Source organism: Opisthocomus hoazin, chromosome 11, assembly GCF_030867145.1.
Source record: "Opisthocomus hoazin isolate bOpiHoa1 chromosome 11, bOpiHoa1.hap1, whole genome shotgun sequence".
Classification (NCBI taxonomy): domain Eukaryota; kingdom Metazoa; phylum Chordata; class Aves; order Opisthocomiformes; family Opisthocomidae; genus Opisthocomus; species Opisthocomus hoazin.
In genome coordinates this window covers 9,187,367-9,209,773 of record NC_134424.1, presented here as the reverse complement: position 1 = coordinate 9,209,773, position 22,407 = coordinate 9,187,367, and the positions used below count along the sequence as shown (strand labels likewise).

At 42.3% G+C, this 22,407-nt stretch overlaps 1 protein-coding gene across 1 annotated transcript in view; it reads left to right on the top strand.

Moving 5' to 3' along the window:
- The window catches only part of PTPRG (protein tyrosine phosphatase receptor type G), a 412,574-nt gene that overhangs the window by 207,376 nt on the left and 182,791 nt on the right, over positions 1–22,407 (top strand). Inside the window, exons 3-4 of the mRNA XM_075432501.1 lie at positions 11,587–11,766; positions 16,670–16,818. Of these exons, the coding sequence (XP_075288616.1) occupies positions 11,587–11,766; positions 16,670–16,818 (329 nt within the window). The remainder of the gene's footprint in view (positions 1–11,586; positions 11,767–16,669; positions 16,819–22,407) is intronic.

Below are 22,407 nucleotides of genomic sequence, written 5' to 3'. Positions count from 1 at the left end.
ATTTTAAATCTGAGACAAAGCAACAAGTGAAAATTTTTGTAGCAGGTTTCTTTTGCAATCGTGAGTACTTTCACTCCACCAGTGCCTCTGGATAGGCTTTATTGATATCAGCCCTCCCTCCCTTTATTCCCTTTCTATATTGCTCAGTGCTCTCTGTGGGTGTTTTATTAACCTGCATCCTGCAAAAATTCAATAAAAATATACAATTTTTCCTTGCTTTCCTCCTTATCTTTTTTTTTTTTTCTTCATGCTGGCTTTCAGAGACGGAGCTCTGGGGAAGGCTCCTTTGGTTAGTTACGAGGAACAGATGGGAATCAAGAAAAGGTACTTTCTGTTCCCGTACCCACCTAAATTGGAGGTAATTAAGTTACAGTGAGGCATCATTTACGTTAGCAGTTTCTTTGGTGAGATCAAGGCTAGTAAGGGTACATGTGAGAAGTAGTAGGATTCAAGTCTGCGGTGCTTTGAGAAATAATTGGAACTGTGTTTTTCCTAAACGTTGTTTGCAGGCAGCCTGGAACCGAGGTTGGTAGTGGGACAGTTGAATCTTGCACAGTTACTGCACTTTTCATCTCTGCAGCTCATCTCCAGGTTTGAGTAATCCTTGCAGACGCTCTGATGAGACAGGTGAACTTCTCCCTTTATAAAGGAAGGGAGTGAAATGGAGCGTGTAGCTCCTGATAGTGGGAAGGAGACAGAGAAGCAAGATGGGAATTTGAGGTTTCCTGACTTAAATGTCATGGCTTATTACTGTTGCTGTCGTTCAGCGTTCATCTCTGAGCCGCTGGGCAGGTTCAGCAGCACGGGAGCTTTGATGCTTCAGCAGGGTCTCGGTCAAGCCCTCAAACAAGCCAAGATCTGGTTTAAAGACAAAATGGCTCCATAAAAGGGTTCCTTAGCCCACCATGCCTGTTCTGGCAGGTTTTCCTGTCGATTCACTTCTTCTACAGCCTGAGGTCTCTACCACAGTTCAGCCCAGCAGCTGCTCCCAGGCTGCTGCCCACTCTCAGCCCGGACTGGGTCCTGTAGGGAACATCACCCAAAATCCGTCTGTAGGATTGCGGCACCGAGTGGTGAGCTGTCTGCCCAGCCCCCTCGCTTCTGCCTACTCTGGGTGTTGGCAAGGGATGCTGCAATTAGCACCAAGCCGAATTCAGATCTGCTTCCTTCCTCTTCATTCAGCAAAGTCTTCTTGAAGACCCCCAGGCCTCCATCTGCATCTAGCAGCTCTTGGGTGGGAACGTTTCCTGCCCAGTTTCTTACTCTTATTTCCCCCGTTTTGCTTTCCCCAAGCTTTATTCATGCTGTGCTTTCCCCTTGGAGTTGCCCAGATGGAACCATGGTTTACATCAGTGTTCTATATGCTTGTGCTCCTTCTTCATCTGTTTAATTCCATGAAACATCAGACTAATTTCTTCTTTTATCTTTGCTCTTTGGAAGAATTGGCATTTCTTTGCTGTCTCGCGGGAAGGCAGATTGCCTTTCTGTTGTGCTGGTGGATCACGCAGCTCAGGGAGATGGCTTGGAGAAGAGAGTGTGAAGCAAGGTTGTCACAAAATAGGGAAGGTTAGCCCAGAAGGGCTGCACGTTTTCAAATTTGAGGTGCTTTGTGTTGGGTTGCTTGCAACTCTGTCTTCTGTTGCTCAGTTGTAAGCTTTTCAAGACAGGAGCTGTTTGCTGCTCTGTACGTGGAGGAATAGACCCCTTCTTCCTTCTGCAGTGTTTGGGCACTACAGCAATATAAATATTTCTGCTGTCAGGGTCCATCATTAAACAGCTATTACCCTGCAAAGGAAAAAAGGCCAGTGAGAGAGAGAGACCCTTCTGCAGAGAAAGTTGTCCCAGACATGACCTGTCCGAGGCACCCATTACTGAAAGGTATGTCTTCCTCCCAGCAACGCAAAGTGCTGTCATTGAGCTACTGCATTGATTCATAATACATCTTCATTCAGTAATTTCCATTAGGATTTATACTTTTTAAATTTATATTTAGGAAAAAAATCCATTTTTATGTCTGTCCCTCACCTTCACAGAGCTTTACTCAACTAGTAGAGGAATAGAAGAAAGTTAATTTACAGTGTCTTCATATAAATTAATCTCCTGTTTTCGCCTTTTATTGTAAGTTATCACCTCGTTTATTATATGCAGCTCAGGGGTGAGCAGTTTTAAAAAGGCCTCAGACAGTTATGAAATGAATGGTGTGAGATGTCAGATACATTTATTAAAAGGGCAGAAAATTATAAAAAACAGAGGATGGAGATGTATATTGTCTCAGTCACTTGCCACTAGCAGGCACCTTCTATACCACAATTTATCCTCCCACTCAGTGAGTTCTGCATAATAATTTCATTGATATTGTTGTGCTCTGTGCTCAATATGAATATTTTTTAAATATTAGAGTTACAAAACTCAACAGCTCATCAGTTGTGTCTATCAAGAGTTTGTGTGAGACACCCCTTAAAAACCCCCAAACTACTTTGCCAGCACAGCTAAACTTGGTACTGTTTTCACTGTTCTGTGGTGGTAAATTATTCAGCTCACAAATGCTAAAACTTGAAATGTTTATGGAAAAAGCTTGTTTTAGTAATTACACTTACTCCACTTTATTGTGAGCTTCCTGCCACATTTGTCTTAAGGTCCTGGTGTTTCCTGATGTTGGATATTATACGTTCGTGTCACTGGCAGGTTGATAGGTACAGTGGGAGCTTCATACAAGATTCATGGCAGCTTCATACTTTTTTGAAGAACAAAATTAGGATGCAGACAGTATGTATATTTATGGGGGATAGATACATATTGAAAAAACCCCAATGTGTTTTTGAACACTACAATGTGTTCACATACGTAGTCAAGAATTTTGAAAAAATTGAATTTACAGAAAAAATTTTGCCAAAGATAATTGAAGATTAGAAGGTTTAATTAAAGAACCCAGCAATAATTGTATCATCTGTGGGTATGAAAATTTAAGGAGAACGTACACCTCACTCTGTCTTCAGGTTTAAAAGCCGAAGGCAGTATAGGATAGTTTATATTTAGGAGCGTGGTTTAAAGGCTCTCTTTCTCTGCATCTGCCGTATTTTGACAGTGAGACACTATCACTGACAAAATCGGTTTTGAAGGTTAACTTTGCTTTTACAGCCCCGTGGCTGGGCATTTCTGTAGGTGTGGTGGCATCGGTGCAGAAAGGAGTTGTTGGTGCTTCTGATGTTGCTGCTAGCAGTAGTTGCTCGAAGGTTATCTAAATCCGAACCCTTTTTGTTCCGTCTTCCTGTATTTGTGTTTGTTCCAACAACTGCTGGTTAAGATATCTCTTATCAGAGATTGTTCTTGGGGAAAATTTCTTTCAGTTCTCCAAAAAAGTGTCCTTGGCTGTTTACGACTCTCACGTGTCTTACACACGCTTTTCTGTGCTGAGCTTGCAGACTGGATGATGCTTAGACCTCTTTGGGTCTCAGCAAGCTCTTCAGGATCTTGCTCTTGGTATTTGGTCTCATTTTTCAAGCAGTAATTGGAATTTTCTTCAAGCGTGAGTGTCTCATGTTAAACAGAGTGATGACAGCGAATAATAAAATGAAAAGCCCTTTTTCTTCAGGGTAGGAAATCCTGAAATCTTTGTTTGAAACAGCACTGTGAACTCTAACTACAGGCTCTCTTTCTCTGTCTCTTTGATTTTGGTATACCATCGTTTTAGAGCAAGACAGTATAATTTCAGCAACTTTTCCACCTAATATAATGATTCAACAACTTGATTGCTTTGACTGCAGTGGGGAAGGCCCCTGAAAGATGCCACTGATTTTTATCAAGGCTTTCAGGGATTTTTATACCTTACCCCCCTGCAGCCTCATGGTAAATCACTCAGCAAGAGATACATCATTCAAATCATTCTTTTCTGCCTTATATCTAAATGCAGTCTTCAGGCTTCGTCCAAACAGTTCACTTTATTTCTTGTTTGTAGGAGGGAACTGGAGGTGAGAGGAGAGGGTGAAGGGAGGCTGATTTTTCAGCTGATCTGGATCTGCAGTACGCGCCTTGCCTCCTGTCATAACTCGCATGGCGTAAGCACCTTCCTTCGGGGCCTTCCTGGACTTTCTGGTAGTGTTGGTTTTAAATGGCAAAAAGTGATGGTGAAGTCTTAGCTTATGGCATCAGGTAACAGTTTCAATCTATTTGTCCCAGGTAACAGAGAGAAGCGCCAGACGGAGATTTTTGAAGGGTCTTAAAGTGCATTCAGTTCCGTAGTGAATTTCACTGATATTTGATTGTTTTAAATGATTTATTTCCTATTTGAAAATTCAGCCTGCTATTGGAGTTCATTGCGTTGCAGCTGCGCAAGACCACCTCTCCTTTGCTCTTTCTCAGTGTGAAAAAAAAACGGGTTTGTTTACTGGTGGTGACATTTCTTGTCAGTGTTTCTTGAGATTTGGCTTATGATGGAGCAGTTCAAGTACGACGGGGACTCAGAGGTAGAGATTCACCTCTTTGGTGTTGCTCAGCTAAGTGCAGAGATGGTTGGGCAGGTCAATAGCTGCCAGTTTGTGCAAAGTAAAGTATCCCTGTTTATCCAGAGCCTGTAAAACTTGCAGAGGTTCTTACCTGCTGTGGTCCTTTAAGTTAAGCTACCCATCCAGAGTTAGAATTATAGAATCATAGAATGGTGAGGGTTGGAAAGGACATTAAAGATCATCTCGTTCCAATCCCTCTGCCATGAGCAGGGACATCTTCCACTAGATCAGGTTGCTCAGAGCTCCATCCAGCCTGGACTTGAACACTTCCAGGGAGGTGGCATCCACAGCTTCTCTGGGCAACCTGTTCCAGTGTTTCACCACGCTCATGGTGAAGGATTTCTTCCAAATAGCTAATGTAAATCTGCCCCCTTTTAGTTTAGAGCCATTCCCCTTTGTCCTATCACTTCACACCCTTGTGAAAAGTCCCTCTCCACCCTTTCTGTAGGCCCCCTTCAGGTACTGGCAGGCTGCTCTAAGGTCACCCCAGAGCCTTCTCTTCTTCAGGCTGAACAGCCCCAACTCTCTCAGCCTGACCTCATAGGAGAGGTGCTCCAGCCCTCTGATCATCTGCATGGCCCTCCTCTGGACCCGCTCCAACACATCTGTGTCCTTCTTATGTTTGGGGCTCCAGAGCTGGACGCAGGACTCCAGGTGGGGTCTCACGAGAGCAGAGTAAAGGGGCAGAATCACCTCCCTCGCCCTGCTGGCCATGCTTCTCTTGATGCAGCCCAGGATATGGCTGGCTTTCTGGGCTGCAAGTGCACATTGCTGGCTCATGTTGAGCTTCTCATCCACCAGCACCATTTGGAGGTTTTTGTGTGAAGAGGAAATGCTACTCTGTCCCATCCATCCTTAACAAATGGTTGGATTTTGCCATAAGAGAAGCCTGGAATTGTCCCGCTTATACCCACTCGGGCTGAATGGCACGATACTGTCACACATCCGAAATAGCGAGACACTTGGAAATTCTGTGTCACGGGCTGTCCCCATTGACTTTCAAGTGAGACCTGGCTTTTAAACACTTGAATCATCTCTGATTTTGTTTCTTGCCCTTTAAGCTGGAAGGCAGCCTGTGGTAGATGCTAGAGGCAGCCAGTTTGGTTAGCATCACAAACACACTCGACCAAATACCACTGCCATCCAAGAAGAAACCAAGCCACTGCTTGGCAGATCTTTCCCACATCCTTCCAGCCCAGCAAGAGAAGAGTCTTTGCTACTTTACAGAAACTATGGGCATGCTGCCTCTGGTATTGATCATGTCTTCGTATGAGGATAGCTTCTGTTGGCGTTGCAAAACTGACCATGCAAGTGAGCAGCAAGAGCCATCTGCGTGTGGGACAGTGAGGACAAAGTAAGGCTAGAAGGGGGTGAGCGGTATAAGCCTTTCTGCAGTGCCCTTTTTCTTATGGTCCTGTGAATATCTGTCTTGCGCATAATCATGGACGAATGCTCTCCCGTGTTAAGGTGATGGGATAGGATGTCCCAATGAATTGACCAAGCTAATTTTCTTTAATTGCAGAAGTGAGGGGTTTTAGTTGCTTTGCAATCATTATTACCATTTTCATTCAAAAATGAAAAGTTAAGAGGCATCAAATACAGACAAAGATTTGTCTGAGATAATTTTGTTTAAAAAAACCAAAACCATAAGAACAGATAATAAAAAATCTCCAAAATTAAAACTCTTAAAGTATTTCTTTGTGTGCCAGGCCTGGGATTTAAATTTTGATTTTTGTGAAAATGTTAAAAACAAATGAAATTTAAAAAAAAAAAAGTGTTGCTACATCTGCCCCTTTCCCCACGTGTAAATGATTGATCAAAATCACATTACTCAAAAATTGCTGATGTTAAACTATATCTGGATGTTGTCTAAACATGTATGTGTAGCACACCGGTCTGTAGAAGAGTAGCTGATCCATTAATTGGAAAATGATTTAAAACCAAGGAAATGCCAGTCGTTTTAATAAGAGATGTTTTAAACAAAAGATTGTGGAAGAAAAATAAATATATTTGATTTTTTTTTAAAGTGGAAGTTTTTATACAAGCTTTAATTAGATTTTGGCAGAATACATTATTTTAATGGTTTTTCATTAATAAAGACTGCTCATTGTTTTGGCTGTACAGTAGAAGGAAGAAAAAAGTAATCTTGGATTCTATTTAAAGAGCAGCCTGTGTATTAAAAAACTATTAAAGATTCTGCAGTCATTGACAGAAAGATTTTGCATGAGAAAAGAGTGCAGAATCCATCTAGGAAGCATCGAGTAATTTCAGACGAGGATGGGTGATAACATCTCTGGCGTCATGCGTTGTTTGAAATGTCGCGTGTAAGAAGCTGCGGTGCTGCTGAGGTTCCTGACCCCGGCTCTGCTTTCTCGCCATGGAAGCCAGCAGCCCTTTTGCCCCTGATTTCAGTGGAGATAAGGTCAAGCCCCCAGACACCTGGCCGCAATCGAAAATGAGCTCGCGGGGCTGCCAGCCCTGGGAAATCGATGGGCTCTGCGGCTCCCAGAGCCGCAGGTTGGCACGGGACAGGGTGTTGGTGGAGCTGGAGTTGCTGGGCTGTGGTGGAGAGGTGCTTGGTCCCGTGCACCAGCCGGGCTGAGGAACAGAGCGAGTGTCCATGGTGGGGCTGGGCGAGAAGATGCCCTGCGGCAGCCAGGCGCGGGTGGCCTCATCTCCGCAGCCCTCAGGGGACCACCATGGCCATGGCCAGTCCTCACTGCTTTCCCTGGGGAGGGGGAGGGGTGGGGCTGTCTGACACTTAGGTCATCCCACCATGTCAGTGGAAATGTGTATGATTTATTAACACAGGTGAGGGCTCTTAACTTGTTTGGGTTTTGAAAACCGAATTATTTATCAGCCCTTAAAAGGCCAATTCAATTAATTCCAAATTTTATTTGATTAAAGCCATGATGCTTACTGTTGGAAAACTGAAACAGAAATAGCCATGAGTTATGCTGTTTCAGATGGGTAAATGTCACACACAGAATGAAGGGATTTTTTTTACTAGGCTTAAGTGAAACAGAGTCTTTATTTAGTGTCATGTTTTTATTTAAAAGTATTTATTTAAAGCTCTAAAAAACAAAGAATTCAATAAAGCAAGACAGGTGCAACTGCAAATGATTAATGATATAATTCTCAGTACTTTATAAAGTGTCTAACGCTGAAGAGATTTATACAGTGCAGAATGGCAATTGTGCCTTGATGGAAGGAATAGGTAATCAATACCTGCAAGCTTAGAAAAAGTGTTCTATTTCCTCCTCTAATGATATAGGGTTTTTTGCAAGGCAAGGATGTCTGGACCATGAGACACTTGGAAGAAGAATTAATTTGAAATCTGTAGTGGAAGATCAGTTTCAATTAAAACTGCACTAGAATGTCCATGGAAAAAAGCAGGCAGTTAGGCTTAAACCTTCTGATGGCTACCAGTGAATAAATGAATCCCACTGCGCTATTCTTGATTACATTTAATAGGTTGTTGAGCTTATTTTTTCTGGGTAGGGGATATAATTTATTTACTTTGGTCTCAAACTCAAAACTCATTCTAATTGTTAAAGCTGGGATGGCCCCAATCCTGCGCTGCTGGGAATGGAGATGTTGAGGTCATGGCCTCTATTTCTGTCTAGAATTGCTGCCATAATGGTGTAGGTCATATTGCATGTAATAATTTGCATATCAAAAACTTCTGAAAGAAATTAATGGAAAACCCAGCCGTTTATAAAATCCTGCGCTGATTTTAACTAGCAGGTCTTGAACCTCTAAATCGGAGCTTAGCCTTATGACTGTAATTTGGGATGTCAGGACTTGAAGTCACAGTACCAGCACTAAGTTGGCGGTTTGAATTGCTGGAAGAGTTTCACTGCATTAGATTTTTCTTTAATAATTCAGCACCAGTACGGAAACATTTTATGCGTGAAAAATAATACTATCACAGGAAGACAGCGGATACTGGTAGGCTTTTTTTGGTAAATTATAGATTTAGAACCAACTGAGGCTACTGCACTTATAGAAAGAGATGCCTTGCTATTAAATTAATCCAAACAAGTTAAATTAATATAAAAAAGCAGACCTAATGAATGTTTCTTTCTAAATTATACAAAGCTATACAAGCCTTTAAATTTCTATGAAAAACTACATTTTGGCAAGAGTCAGTCCGAGTACCCCAGTTACTTGAGGTTTTAATTCAACAAGGTAGTTTGTTTGCTTCTTTACCCTTATGGCTTATTTTATTCATTTTGACAAGATAGTTTTCACTACAAATTGGTTGAGAGCTGGCTGTACTTTCTTTAAAAAAAAAAAGTCTTTGTGACAAGATTCATGGAAGGAACCCTATAGTCCTGGCTAAAAGAAATCCGCCTACTAAAAAAAAGAAATCTCCCCAGTGACTGAGGGGTCACCAAAATACTTACAAAAGAAAAATTTGAGTGCATAGCTCCTTTTGAATGCACAGCTGAAACCACTGTGATAGCCTCTGTGAGCAGAGCGCTTTTGAAAAGCTCACCCCATGTTTACAACAAAGCCAAAAAATGAGAGCTGGCGGGTTTGATGATTATGTGTAGTATGAAACATTTTAAAGCGAATTCCCAAATTTCATGGAGTAAATGCAAGGTTATATGAAAAGTAAATTTGAATTGCCAATTAATTCACTGCAAACCAATTACTAAGATCATCGTGAATGAGGAAAAATATCTGTGTTTGAGTGGAACAGGTTTGGTTTTCCCCAAGTAGGGTTTTTAATAATTCTGTTCTCCTTGGCTGTGTTACACTGGGAAATTAACTGGCAGTGGCTTTTGCTGACAATACAAGTTGAACCATGAGATAAACAAAACTGATTTTTAAACTGGGCAGATGATGTAAATGACTTTTAAAGGATGTTGCAGTTTTGCCTAATTGTAGTTGAAAGTAAAACACTTTCTTGTTATCGTTTTGATTACTATGCCGTGTTGTGTGCGGGGAGAGTAGCACAAAATCTTCCTAGTGATGAAGTGTCCTGCGTTAGCCCTCGGGAAGGTAGGAAGAATGCATTTCGCAACTAAACAGATTAAAACCCAGGCGCCAAAGAAATTGGCCTTAACAACTGCCGGGTTTGGGTGGCACTAGCTGAATTTGCCTATGCCTCTCAGATGCAAGGGTCATAAATGCATAGTGGTGCATCATTTACTGCTGTCTGCCTGTCGAGCAGACGTGCTGACTGTGGACTGCAGAGGCACAATACAGGTATGACATCAGGGGTCTCCGGAGAGCGGAATTCAACTCTGGGTTGTAACTTGGTTATGGTAAATGAGCTTGGGCAAATTGCTTCCCTTCTCAGGCCATCAATTTCCCTGTCTTTACATGAGAATAATGTTGCTGATCCCTGCTGTAAAGCACTTCAAGAACTGTGAGCAAAGTGCTTTACAAGAACTCTGTGCTGTTATTTCAGGAGCTTAAACCACTGTTTGCACTCACAGGAAGATAATCTCTTAGTCTCTGTTAATACAGTTTAAGAGTTGGAAAGGGAGGTCATAAGAAAAATTTGAAATTTGCTGGAGATCCTCCTGCGTGTGCTGGTGAGGGTCCCTGATGTTACATTGCATCTTGAGCTGGTGTCTGATGGGGATGACAAGGTCTTTGCCTGAAACCTTTTATTTTTATGTGTTATTTTTACTGACTGTTCGTGCTGGAGAATCTCGCCGAATGGGCAGGGTGAGTTAGGGCTGTGGCAGACAACCTCTGGCAGATTTAGTGGTGGTTTGTGATACTACCTCTCGCAGCTCCCCTGTCACACCATGAGACATTGCTGCTTTCCTTCTCCCAGCAGCAGTGGCGGGGCAATTCTGCCATGAGATTTAGTTAAGCAGTTTGAGGGTTGACGACTCATTAACACACCAAAAAGTGATCCGGAGCTCGTGAAAGCTCCGTGACCGGAGCAGGATGCACTCCTCCTCTTGTGCCTTGTGAGTTGGGTGGACCGTGGTGATAACAGCGATTATCTTAAACTGCTCAAAAATACTTTGAAGTGCTACATTGAGCCTGTGAGGACCCTGCCAGGCACCTGCGGTGCTGGGGACAGAGGCTGCTGGTGGCATTGCTCTTAGCAGCTGTGTCACGCTCTGCTCCTACTGAGCTTGCATGGTGGCTAGTGATGGGCTCACAAATTACAGAAGCTTACATTGCTTTCCAGAACTTAAAATCCTCCCTGTGATTTTTTTTTTTTTTTTTTTTTTTTTAAATCAAAACAGAGAGTAGAGGAATGTGGAGGGGAGGAGAGGTGACAGTGTTAGGTTCTGTGTCTGCTTTTGTCTAGCTGTCATGTGATATGGGTGGCTCATGTGCCCGGGTACAGCCAGGTATGCAAGACACAGCCCATCAGTCCTCGGAGCATCTCATTTACTGCTCGTGTTTGACTTGGCTTCTTTTGAGAGAAAGGCTTACATCAGGGGAGAACAGGCTGTGCTAATAAGGAAAATAGAAAAGTCATGGAAGAAGAGCAGAAAAAAAAAGTTGTATTTTCCTGACAGATCATTGCCATCTTTATTTCCTCCATCCTGAGTAACTTTTTTCTCCTTTGCAGTTTTCTTCAAATTTACTAATATACATTAAGCTTAATTCTTTCTTTTTATCTTTTTTGGCTTCAAAGCCTCCAGAAGAAATGAGATCATTCATAAAATTCATCCTATCTAAGCAGAGTGTTACACAAACATGAGTTAATGGATAGCTGGTACATTATTTGTCTCCTATGAAAGCGTGAACTATATACTAATATATTAAGACTGAAGCTTTAGTAAAGTTCCTGTAACACCATGCTAATTCATAACATATGCGCAAGGAGAACTTGGAAATTGCAGATAGTTTTATAGAATAGTAATTTAAAAAAAAAAAAAATCCATTGTTTGTTACTGCTAGAGGCAAAGTTGGAGTACTGCGCCAAGCTAATGGATTTCAATCTTCTTAGAAGTTTACAAGTCTTAACCTCTTTCGAATGCGGGGAGTGGAACTGCGGCGGAGTTACCCGGGGAGCTTAAGTGCTTCATCGTCTTTCTTAAGAGTTATCCGGAAGTATTGAGCCCCTGGAATGTTCACTGGCATTGGTATTTTTTCACAGGTACCTATGGTCCTGAGCACTGGGTTACTTCCAGCGAGAAGTGTGGAGGGTCTCACCAGTCTCCCATAGACATCATAGACCATCAGGCTCATGTTGGAGATGAGTATCAAGAGCTGCAGCTTGATGGTTTTGACAATGAATCTTCAAACAAGACTTGGATGAAAAACACAGGAAAAACGGGTATGTTCTTTTCTGTTTGCCTCCATAGCCTGCCTGCAGTCAATTAAAAATTCAAGTCATGTTCCACCCTCCTCCTCGTTCATTGTTCTGTTGTTTGGGTTTTGCTGCCTTCCCCCTCCCCCCCAATATAATTTTTCAGCAGCAGCCACCTATCTCTGCCTCTGCATTCTGTGCAAAGCTATTGCACAGAATAGCAGATAGATTTTAAGGGTTTTTTTTAAGGGTGGGTTTTTTGTTTTTTTTTTTTAGGTTCTTAGTATAAAATAATTCTCTTGGTAGTCAGTTGTTCCTCAGAATAAAAGGCTGTATAAGAGTTTCAAAGTCTAACCTTGAATTATCAGCTTTGGGAGTCTGTAACATCTAATCTAAAAGAATGCTGAGACGCAAGGTGCCCAGACTTTTGTAGGAAAGAGGAAGTCTTAGAAATTGGAAGGCTTTAGAGAAGAAAGAGCAATAACTGCTCAGAGTACTGGGGGCTTATTAATGTATTTCTGATATGATTATTGCACTGTGTTCTTCACTGAACTGAATCCTCTTCTGCTCTGTCTGTTCTGGCTTTTAGAGAAAAGTACAGTCAGAGTACTGCTTATTTTTACCAAAACAGTTCACCAAAAGGTCAAGGTTGATTTATATGCAAAGCCGCATGCATTTGATTACTCTTTAATTCTAAAAATGTAAAAAGCAGAAATTATAAGGCCACCCTCTTCATCTGACAAGGTCAAATATTTTTAGGGAATTGGATTAAACCACTAATTAATTCAATTTTGTTTATTGGAAGTATATTTTTACCTTTAACATTCGACACGCATCTCTCTAGTGCTTTATGTAACGTGTCCCTAGTCAGAGGTCTGCTAGCAAAACCCAGGGCATGTACCTGCTCCGGGAGTTTGCAGCCCAGCTGTGCACGCGGCGTGACCTCTCATACACCCACTGCTTCCAGGGGACTTTGGATCTGAGCCGCAGCCTGGAGTCCAGGAAACGCTTCAGATCCAGTTCCAGCAATTCAGGATCTTAGCAGGAGTTGAGAGTTATTGGCCCTCAGGTGAGATGGAGTGACAGGCTGTGATCCTGGTTTCTTTCACTGCAAAGCCAAGCCAGCTAAAGTCAACCACCACCAAGCACAGCTTGGGGTTTTGGTGCGTTGCTGAGGGTTTTTTCCAGCTTCACTAAGAAATGTTCCTGTTTGCTTTGAAATCCTGACTTTGTTGCCCTTAGTAGCAACATGAGGTTCAGGCCAGGCTGAATGCTACAGAAATTTGGTGCTTAATTAATCTATTCATGTTATGCACCCTGCCCTTTTGGTCACAGAGGGGCTTTTGTAGTAACCAGCAATGAATGTAATTAAGAATACCACAAGAAAGTGCTGGTGGTATTCTTCTAAAAAAGATGCTAATTCTATACTGTATGTGTAATACCAACATATTGCTGCATATATAATAGGAAACCATGTCAAACCACAGCGTGCCAGGAAATTTTCCAGTCTCCATGCAGTTGGCGAAGCAAGCCGTAGCTTCAGTCTCCTCTGCTGGGTGATTTTAGCACTGCTGCTATATCCGATTTCCTCACCCATTGGGGGATGGATTTTTGCTGGCCAGTTACTGCTTCGTAGAGCAACAGTAACTGTCACTTTTCTTGGTAACTTACGGCCTTTTACTGGTAATGTGAAGACTCTTTTTGCCTTGCTGTCATCCCTGATTTCTTCTGCTGAGCTCTTAACTCCTCCCTTATTTTATCAAGTCCCATTCTTTTTCTTCGTTTTCTGACCTTTTGAAGAAACTTGCCTGGGATTAATTTTTAAGGTGGTAAGTGGCAGAGCAGCAAACCAAGTTAAGATGTTTTGGCTTGTGGTAGAACATAGAGGCAGGTTGTGCCACAAATTGCGATGCATTCTGGCAGCAGAGTTTTGGAGCAGATGGCCACAGGAGACCTTCATATTGCAGACTGACAGAGACAGTAAACGAAATATCCGTTTAAGCAATGGTGACGGATGTAGAGGGCATTTCTCAGCAATTAATGACTGGTTAAAAGAGACAGGGGTCTGAAGGAAAGCCAAAGGCCCTTAACCTTGATGCTCATTAACTGGCAGGAAATGTGTTCTTTGGGTTATTGTTGTTGCTATTGGACCTAGTAATTTTTTTTAGGATAGAACAAGTATTTATTTTTGTGTGTTGAAATGGTAAAAGGTGAAGAGGTTATTGCTCTTTCTTGGTGCCCCCCCCCCCCCATATCAGGTGAAGGGCAGACAATGTACAGAAAACAGGGTTTCATTCAGAAAATGGAAAGGGATTCATTAAGACCCTGTCTCGACTAGAAATGCTTTTGTGCATGATTACAGTGGCAGAGGCACTAATTTGGGTTTGATTTCATCACCGTAGTAGCTGGTTCCCAAGGGGTAAAGATCACTTGGGGAGTATAAGCACATTTCATATTTGTGTTTGCGTTAGTTGTTTTTGCTCGTGCTAAATGCCAGCTGGGCCTGAGGCTGGCGAGGCTCCTTTGAGCCAACCACTTAGAGAAACCCACCAAAATTTCTGCCAGAGGTGTGCTTTTCTGAAGTACTTTTCCCACATGCTGTGCATCGCTCTGGCTGGTCCTGACTATCAGAGCTGCTCTGCTAAGGCAGGGGAAGAGCTGCTTTGTGTCCAGGTCTATTTTTGCTCTCAAGAAGGTGATAGGCACACAGCTCCACCCCTGATTCTGCAGAGGGCATGAAGTGTTTGTGATCTTGGTGGCTGTGGACCACCTCCTTCTGATTTTTGTAATCTCAGTTATATAGTATTTTAAATTAGTGAGCTTTGGGGATTGATTCCTTGCCGCCCGCTCTGCAGAAATCATTGGATAAAAGCAGTGGCTTCCGAAGCCCAGTGAGGCGATGTTTGGTTATTCCAGTCCTGAATACCAGAAATCACATGGAGGAGAGGGAAGTCCCCAAATCGCTGGCAGTAAGGGGATGCTGCTGAGATAGGAAGGTGATGGGAACACGTGTTGTACAGCTCAGCAGTGTAAGAAATACTGTAAAATGAACAATTAGAAGAACATTTCAGATTGTACATCCTCCTAATTATACTTTTAATTATTCATCTAAAACAAGTAAAATGACCCCTGACAGAGCCATTAATGATTTAGGAACTATCAAATATTTATTAGATGCAACTGAATTCCCACAGAAGTTTTTAACAGATGCACACGAATCTGCTTTCCTGTATTCCTCATCTCCTACAATTTTATCTATGGAATTTATAACCAACTGATTTGAGATTTTCAGTATTAAAAATGCTGCTGAGCTCACTGAGAATTTCTTAAGGGAGGAGACCACTGGTGCTTTTAGTCCATGATGTTTCACCTATTTGGTGTAAGGAGGCAGTGGCCACCAGCAGTAGTCTGGCTGACCGCGGCAGCATCCTGCAGCCAGTCCTGCACCACCCGTCTTCCCACACAAACGCTTTGGTACAAAAGCAGTGCTGAAAGGACCAGAAATCACGGAGGAAGATAGCCCCGTGATGTCTCTGGCACAATTTAGAAAAATCTGAACATCTCATGCACTTTAACATTTAGATGGGTTTGGAGTTGAGATGTTTCTAGCTGGCACAGCTGCACCTGAGATGAGGCTGCTGTAGCCGATGGTCTGTACTCAGGGGAGGGCAGCCCTAGTGCAGCAGAAAGCCCAGCCTGCAGCGAAGCCTGCCCGCATTCACCGACAGAGGAATAACTTATATTTCACAGCTAGCCATTTTTGTTTTTTCAGCAGTGAATAAAATCCTCCTTCTTACATAATAAAATTGGATTTGTATTAATGTTCCCGTTATGATGACACAGTTGGCTTGAGAACACAGAGAAATCCTTGTGGGTTATGCTATTCCCATTAAAAAAAAAGAAAAAAAAAAAACAACGCAAAAGCTTTAATCACAGGATTCTGGGCACAGCAAGTGGTGGTCTGCAATGGCTCTTACAAGAAAAAAATTCTAAGTTTAGTTCTGTTTTTAAGCAATAGTTTTGTAAGGGATGAGAAGAAAGGATTTTGTAAGGAGTAATTTTTAGGAATCGTGCATATTAAAAATGGGAGATGCTAGACAGTCAAGTGATCTTGTAGTGAGAGCAGCAGATAGGAATTTTTGGAAAGCTGGATTCAGTTCTTAGCTGGACCCTAGACCTCCCCTGTAACACATACCAGCATCCACCATATGATTTTGCCCTCTGTTTGGACCTATAGCTTTTATTGTTACATAAAATACAAAGGCTTTTGGAAATGAAAAGAAAATACAAAGAAGATCCTTTTGACCCTTATTGAATCACATAATAATAATGTCAGAGTTACTGTAATAAAACCCAGGTTCTTATGGAGGACTTCTCGTAAGTGGGTCTCAAAATAGTTATTGTCACTCTCCCCGTTTTACAGAAAGGAGGAGCAGGGAGGTTAAGGACAGTATGTGCCAAGTCCAGCAGTAGAGGTGGAACAGGGCACAGGGGTCCGCTCCCCCCAACAAAATAGGGGAAATCCAACACGCAGAGGATCCGTTCTTTTCCTAACTTGTGATCTACATAACTTCAGCAGTTTGCAAGGCCGAGAACATAGTCAGCTGTTAGTCCCTGGAACCACATTAAACAGGTTGTGATGGAGTTTGCCATTTAAATTTTAAATGAAGTCCAATGAGGAGGGCAAAAAGTCCTTGAGAAATTTGGGCTCTGTGGTTTTCTGTAGTCTGTGTAACTTGATAATTACTTCCATAATTAGTCAGCATTACTTGTAGACTTTTTTTTTAACCAATCTCTGTAAAGAGGAAAATGATGACCTGACATTTTACTTGCATTAGAAGAACTAGTCTAATATAATGAGAAAAAACTGTAAATGCTTCAGAAAAAAAACTATGCTGAGAAGGTCTTTCTCCTTGTTCTGTGTGTGCAGTTGCTATCCTGCTGAAGGATGATTATTTTGTCAGTGGTGCCGGCTTGCCAGGCAGATTCAAGGCAGAGAAAGTGGAATTTCACTGGGGTCAAAGCAACGGATCAGCTGGCTCTGAGCACAGCATCAATGGGAAGAGGTTCCCCGTTGAGGTGAGTGGAAAGACACGCGGTTACGTTCTTGAAAAAAATAAAATCAGAATGTATTGCTGTAGTTTGAGACGACTGTGAAAAGGGCAATGTTTCCTTCAGTGAACATATCACTATCGAGGCCCTTCCGGCCCTCGCAGCGCTCTATCTGTCATCTCTTCTGTGCTTTTGCAATGTCAGCTCTGAGCTCTGCTTTGCTGGCGTTGCCAGCTCTCGCATCCCATGGGTTAAGTTGCAAACAGCCGCTTTTCATGTGTGGGAGGATCTCCTTGCAACTAGACGCAAAGTGACCTCGTCGTCCTCCAAATCTTTTCTTTCCCATGACACTTACAAACAAATAGCAGTGGTTTGGGAGCCGTTGTGCCGAGGCTGCTGTCTTTCGTCAGTATTGCTTCCTTGCACGCGTATGGCCCCCTCTCTGCCTGTATTCAGCTGCAGTCCCTTGCCTTGTACCAACAGGACGTCTGCGTAGCTCTGTGCAAGCAGCTGTGCGTTGGCTCTGCCTGTCTGATCATAGGATCATAAAGGTTGGAAAAGATCTCTGAGATCACTAAGTCCAACCGTCAACCCAACCCCACCATGCCTGCTAAACTGTGTCCTGAAGTGCCATGTCCTGAAGTGCCATATCCATGTGTTTTTTGAGCACCTCTAGGGATGGTGACTCCACCACTTCCCTGGGCCAGCCGACGAGGTGGTGTAGCGGAGTGCTCTGCCACAGTGGGAGCGAGGCACCGGCTCGGGCACAGCACCCTGCAGACATGGCCACGCTGGGAGCATGGGGCCGGGCGACCACGTGCTGCAAGGACGTGCTTCAGCTGGCAGGGAGAGTCTTGGCACCGCGGGCTGCTGCGGAGCCCGGTGCGGCTGGGTCCTGGCTTGTGACCAACAGTCCTGGGTCACCGTGTTCTGTGTCAGTAGAGTTTGTTGATACTTTTCACTCTTTATTCAAGGTTTTGCATGGTGAGTTAAAACAGATGTTACCTGGGATTACCTTTGCCTGTCGGTAAACTGATAAGCACTTTCAGAGCGTGGCATGTGGACGTGAGTGGGTTGTGGGGAGCTGTGCTTGCCCAGAAAGCTCACGCGTGGACAGAAATTGTTGTCTCGTGAGCTGGGTCTTGTAAGAACTCGATTCATCCCCTAGCTTGCCGTAATTTTTCAGGAAGTGAGAAGGGGCTTCCAAAGTACAAAGGTTGTTTATGAATGCTGTGCAAAATAAATTACTGTATCAGATAGGTGTAGTGTTAACCCTAGTAATGAAAGTATAATTTTCCAAGTGATTTGTCCTCCTTGCAATGACATGAACCTCTGTTCTCTGACCTTCTTGGGTATGATGGCATTAGCAGAATTCCCACAGCCTTTCCTTTACTATTTTTTAGAGGAAGAGAAGATTCCAAGTCAAGCCTTTCCCTGTTGTGATGCTATCTACCTCCTGCCCAAGAATTCCAAATTTCAGTCATGTGCTGGAAAGGATTTTCATGGGTGGATTTTGAAGGGTCCAGTATATCTAAGGTGGTGAAACTGAGTCCTTCTTGCCAATAAATGCAAAAATAGTCCTCATAGTTGGGATTAGACCTCTCAAACAGTAACGGTACATGTATGCATAGTGGAGCTTTTAATTTGTGATGCTAATTGTAGTTCAGCTTGCAACTGTATGATGCAACCCTAATTGCCTGATGCTGGAAGGTCTGTGACAGAACTGCTGTCCTTCATTAGAGAATTGGCATTTCTGGGAAGGAAGTAGAAAGGAAAAAAATAAAATCCTATCCTACAGAAAGCAAAGCCCATATCATTCTGATTATTTGAGCCCGTGGACCTGGGCAAAGCTTTTAAGGAGCACACAGGTATTGGCATTCCAGGTCTGCAGCAGTTACAGTGGCGATGCAGCTGAAAGGAAACATTTTCTGAGTCTAATTGTGCAACCAGATGTGGACTGTGCAAAACCCGTTAGTTCCAAAGCACGTCCCAAGGGAATGAAGAGAGATCAGCTTCATCCATAGACTGTGCTCTGTGCACATGAAGTTTGGATGTTTTTTCCTCTGGGAAATGAAGTGCTTGCTGGGAGTCTTTCTTCTTGAAGAGGATGCAGAAACTAATTAGAAATGTCAGATGTAATACAGAGCATTATAGTTTGACCATGTTGTTTGGTTTTTATTATTACAACAAATGTGTCAGATGGTAAGGCTGTCTACGTTAATTGGTTTCCTTCACTGAAGCCCATCTGGATCATATTTTTTTGTGATTTATATGTTAAATTAGTTGGTAAGATATATGAGAACATCCTTTTGTTTCCTGTTTTAAAGGCATGTTGGATCAAAGGCGTATTATCTTCCAGTACTTTTATGCATATGTAGCATATTGTGATTTGTTTTCAAACCATGGCATATGTAATGGTATTCTTTCATTATGTGGTCTTGATTGCTTGTTTATTGATTTGATTTTCCTTGGTGATACTTGAGCCTTATGAAGCCATGATGAGCTTGGCTGTCTCTGAAGTAGCATTTATGAGCAGAGATATACACGTGCCTCAAACTTTCATCCACGGCCAGGTTCCAGTTCATGATACGAGGCCTGGTCAGCAATGGCTTGAAACTTCTTTTTCCCCTGCTTCTTGCCATTTTAGCACCATCGTCTGAGTGAGGCCAGGAGCTAGTGCTGTGATGCTGAAGATTAAAGCGATACCATTAGCATATTACTGTGCGAGTGGAGTGTGAATCCTAATGAGAACGTGGGCTCTGTGCCAGCTTAGAAGAAGTCTCTCTCCTTTTTTCTTCAAGTTAAGAAAAGTTTTTAGCATTGCATTCTCCAAATTTTAATGAATTGCTGACTCCTTTGTATTTTGTTATTGTTCTTCTCCGCTATAATTACTCAAGTTTTTCTTTTTCTTTCTGAAGTCAAGGCGCTATAAATGAACATGCAAACGCTAGAAACCATTTAAATGGTGAAGTGACAAAATTAAAATAAAGATGATGAGCTTCCCTCAGGCCAGGAGAGAACCCAGGTTCCCCTCATTAGAGCCGAAAGGAGTAATTGCAGTGCTTTAATCTCCGGTGTCACTGCACCGGTTAGCAGCCCTGCCTGCGCAGAGCTTGCGGCGCGCGGGGCACGCCGTGCGGGCTCCCTGCCGGGAGGGAAACCCAGCGCTCGATATTTCATAGGTGAGCAAACAGCTGACGTGGCAGTGCTGCGCTGGCGGCGTTTGGTACCACCATCCCAGCGTAGCTGTGATTTTTTTGAACTGCTTTGTATTCATTTTTATGCAAAATGCTGATTATTTCTGTGAAGAGCAGAAATCAGAAGAGTGATTTTAATCATGACTGTGTTAATTTGATGTGAGCTTTGGCTGTTTATGAGCTTTCTCTTTAATGGTGCTAATTGTCAGTTATAATGTGAACACCATTATACAGTAATATACAGTAATTTATTTAGTAAATGAGAATCTTATTCCAAGGACCATACTGCAATATGCCATAGAGACCTCATCCCTTTAATCTTACATGAACAAACTTGCACGATCTAGGCCAGACTGGTAATAGGAGCATCAACTTGGTCTCTGAAATAGCGATGTGATTTCATACCCACAAGTGCAAACATGCATGTTTGTGTAGATCTGGAGTTCTCCATTAAATTAAAAAAATTAAAAAAAAAAAAACAAACCACCAACAAACCCCCACAAACCATCCCAGCAGAAAATGTAGAGCTAACACCCTTTCATGTCGATTAACGAGCTTTTACGTTGATAGATGCATTTTTTAAATTATTATTAGACGACAATCATTTGCGTTAACAATTCTTGCTTTTCTTTAAGTGTGTTTCTTAGAAGACTTTCCAAGTTCTAATGGTGTCTTTGTTCTTGCTACTTCTTTGATTTTCTTCCTTTTCTCTTTGTATATACGTACTAACTTCAGCGTGGTCTAGATGTACAGCTAGTTGCTCTAATTTAAATGCTCAGATCTCCTTGCCAAAGTTTATCACTGTGTGCTATCCTACCTCTCATTATATCACTTAAATTGTGGTGTTCTGTATTATCACAGGCAGAAGGCAATCAATGTCATTAATATAGAAGAAACATGCAGTATTCAAGACACAAAAACCTTTACTATAGAGAATAAACTGAGACAAGTTAATGTTTTTTTGTTTTATCCTGAGTGTGAAGTCATCTACAGTATATGTCCAGCCTTTTGTCCACCTGTGGATGGCAGGGGATATTTACTTTTTAATGTTAGAATTTGAGGCCTTTTCTGTTCTGTAGTTTTACTCTTGGTGCATTTGTAAGTCTCTTTAGCTTTGTGTGCGCTTTTTTGACATATTAAAAGATTAACGTATCAAAGCATGTTTTCTTGATATACGGGAGAGAACTAACACCCTGTGTTGCTGTGTTGCAGCTGGGCTTATTATTTCTGGCATCCAGCATATCTGGCAATTCTAATTTTGCAAAGATCTCTGGTGTTATCTTCGAGCACAAGTAAAAACTAATTGTGAAACAGGGAGCCAGCGTTGGTTTTATTTCCTTGTATTTCGCTCGCTAGTTGCTCTTCAAATTTCCTTGCCTCCATCTGGCAGGATGTAGCAAAGTAGAAGTCAATAAATGATGGAGGGACCTAAAGAGGACCATTGGGAATATATCACAGGGAGAGACTTTGGCTGTCTGAAGTAACTTTACTGTGATATTCTCTCCAAGGACCAAATCCACGCTTATAGGGGGATACTTAGAGCTCCCAGTGACTTTGATGGGAGATGTGCTGGTGAAACTCTGAGTGAGGATTTGGCTTCATACTCATGCTGTCTGTGCTGTAGAGAGCCCAGGGAATTTAGCATGCACTGCTTATTCCATCTACATCTCTTACAGCACCCCTGACTTAATCATTCAGACAAGGAAGTGGCTTGGGGATTTTCACATTTAATTTTTTTTTTTTTTTTTTTTTCAAACTGACAAGTAGCATGGTTTTTTTAGACTGTTTTCTTACAGTCTTGTGTCTTCCGTTTGCCCACAGTCTTCAGGGGTCCAGATAGCCATAAAATACTCTAAAAATACAAGATGCTAAAAAGCCAAGAAAGCTGCTTTGTCTTCTCTCCGGTAAAGTAAAATTTTACTTCAGGAGTCCATAGACTTTACTCCTCTTTGCTCTTCGTTGCTTTTAAAACTTGTTCAGGTTTCTCATCATCAGGAAATCGGTGTGTCATAATTTTAAAACATAAAATGGATGGATATATTGAGCACATGGGTAAGTTTCCATCATGTTGCACTGCAAAGACCGTGAGCAGTGCAAGTTAAGCATCATCTTATAACTGTCTGGTTTACTGTTTTGTTTTCCTTAGTGTAGGTGATACGCTGTCTCCTCACAGTTGTCTTTAGTGCCTCCCATATACTGACAGGAGAAACAGTTGAGACTTTAATTAATGACTTTATTGCAATCAAGGTTCCATTTTAGTGCAGAATGCTTCCTCTTGTAGTAGTGAAATATTTAGTCTCCATCTGGCTGATCTTTTCTGTGAATGCCCCGTGATAATTAGGAAGAAACATGAGAGGATGGTCTGAAATTAAAATATGTTTAGTGGAGGGGTTAGCGTATCTTGGGACTGCTCATGTAG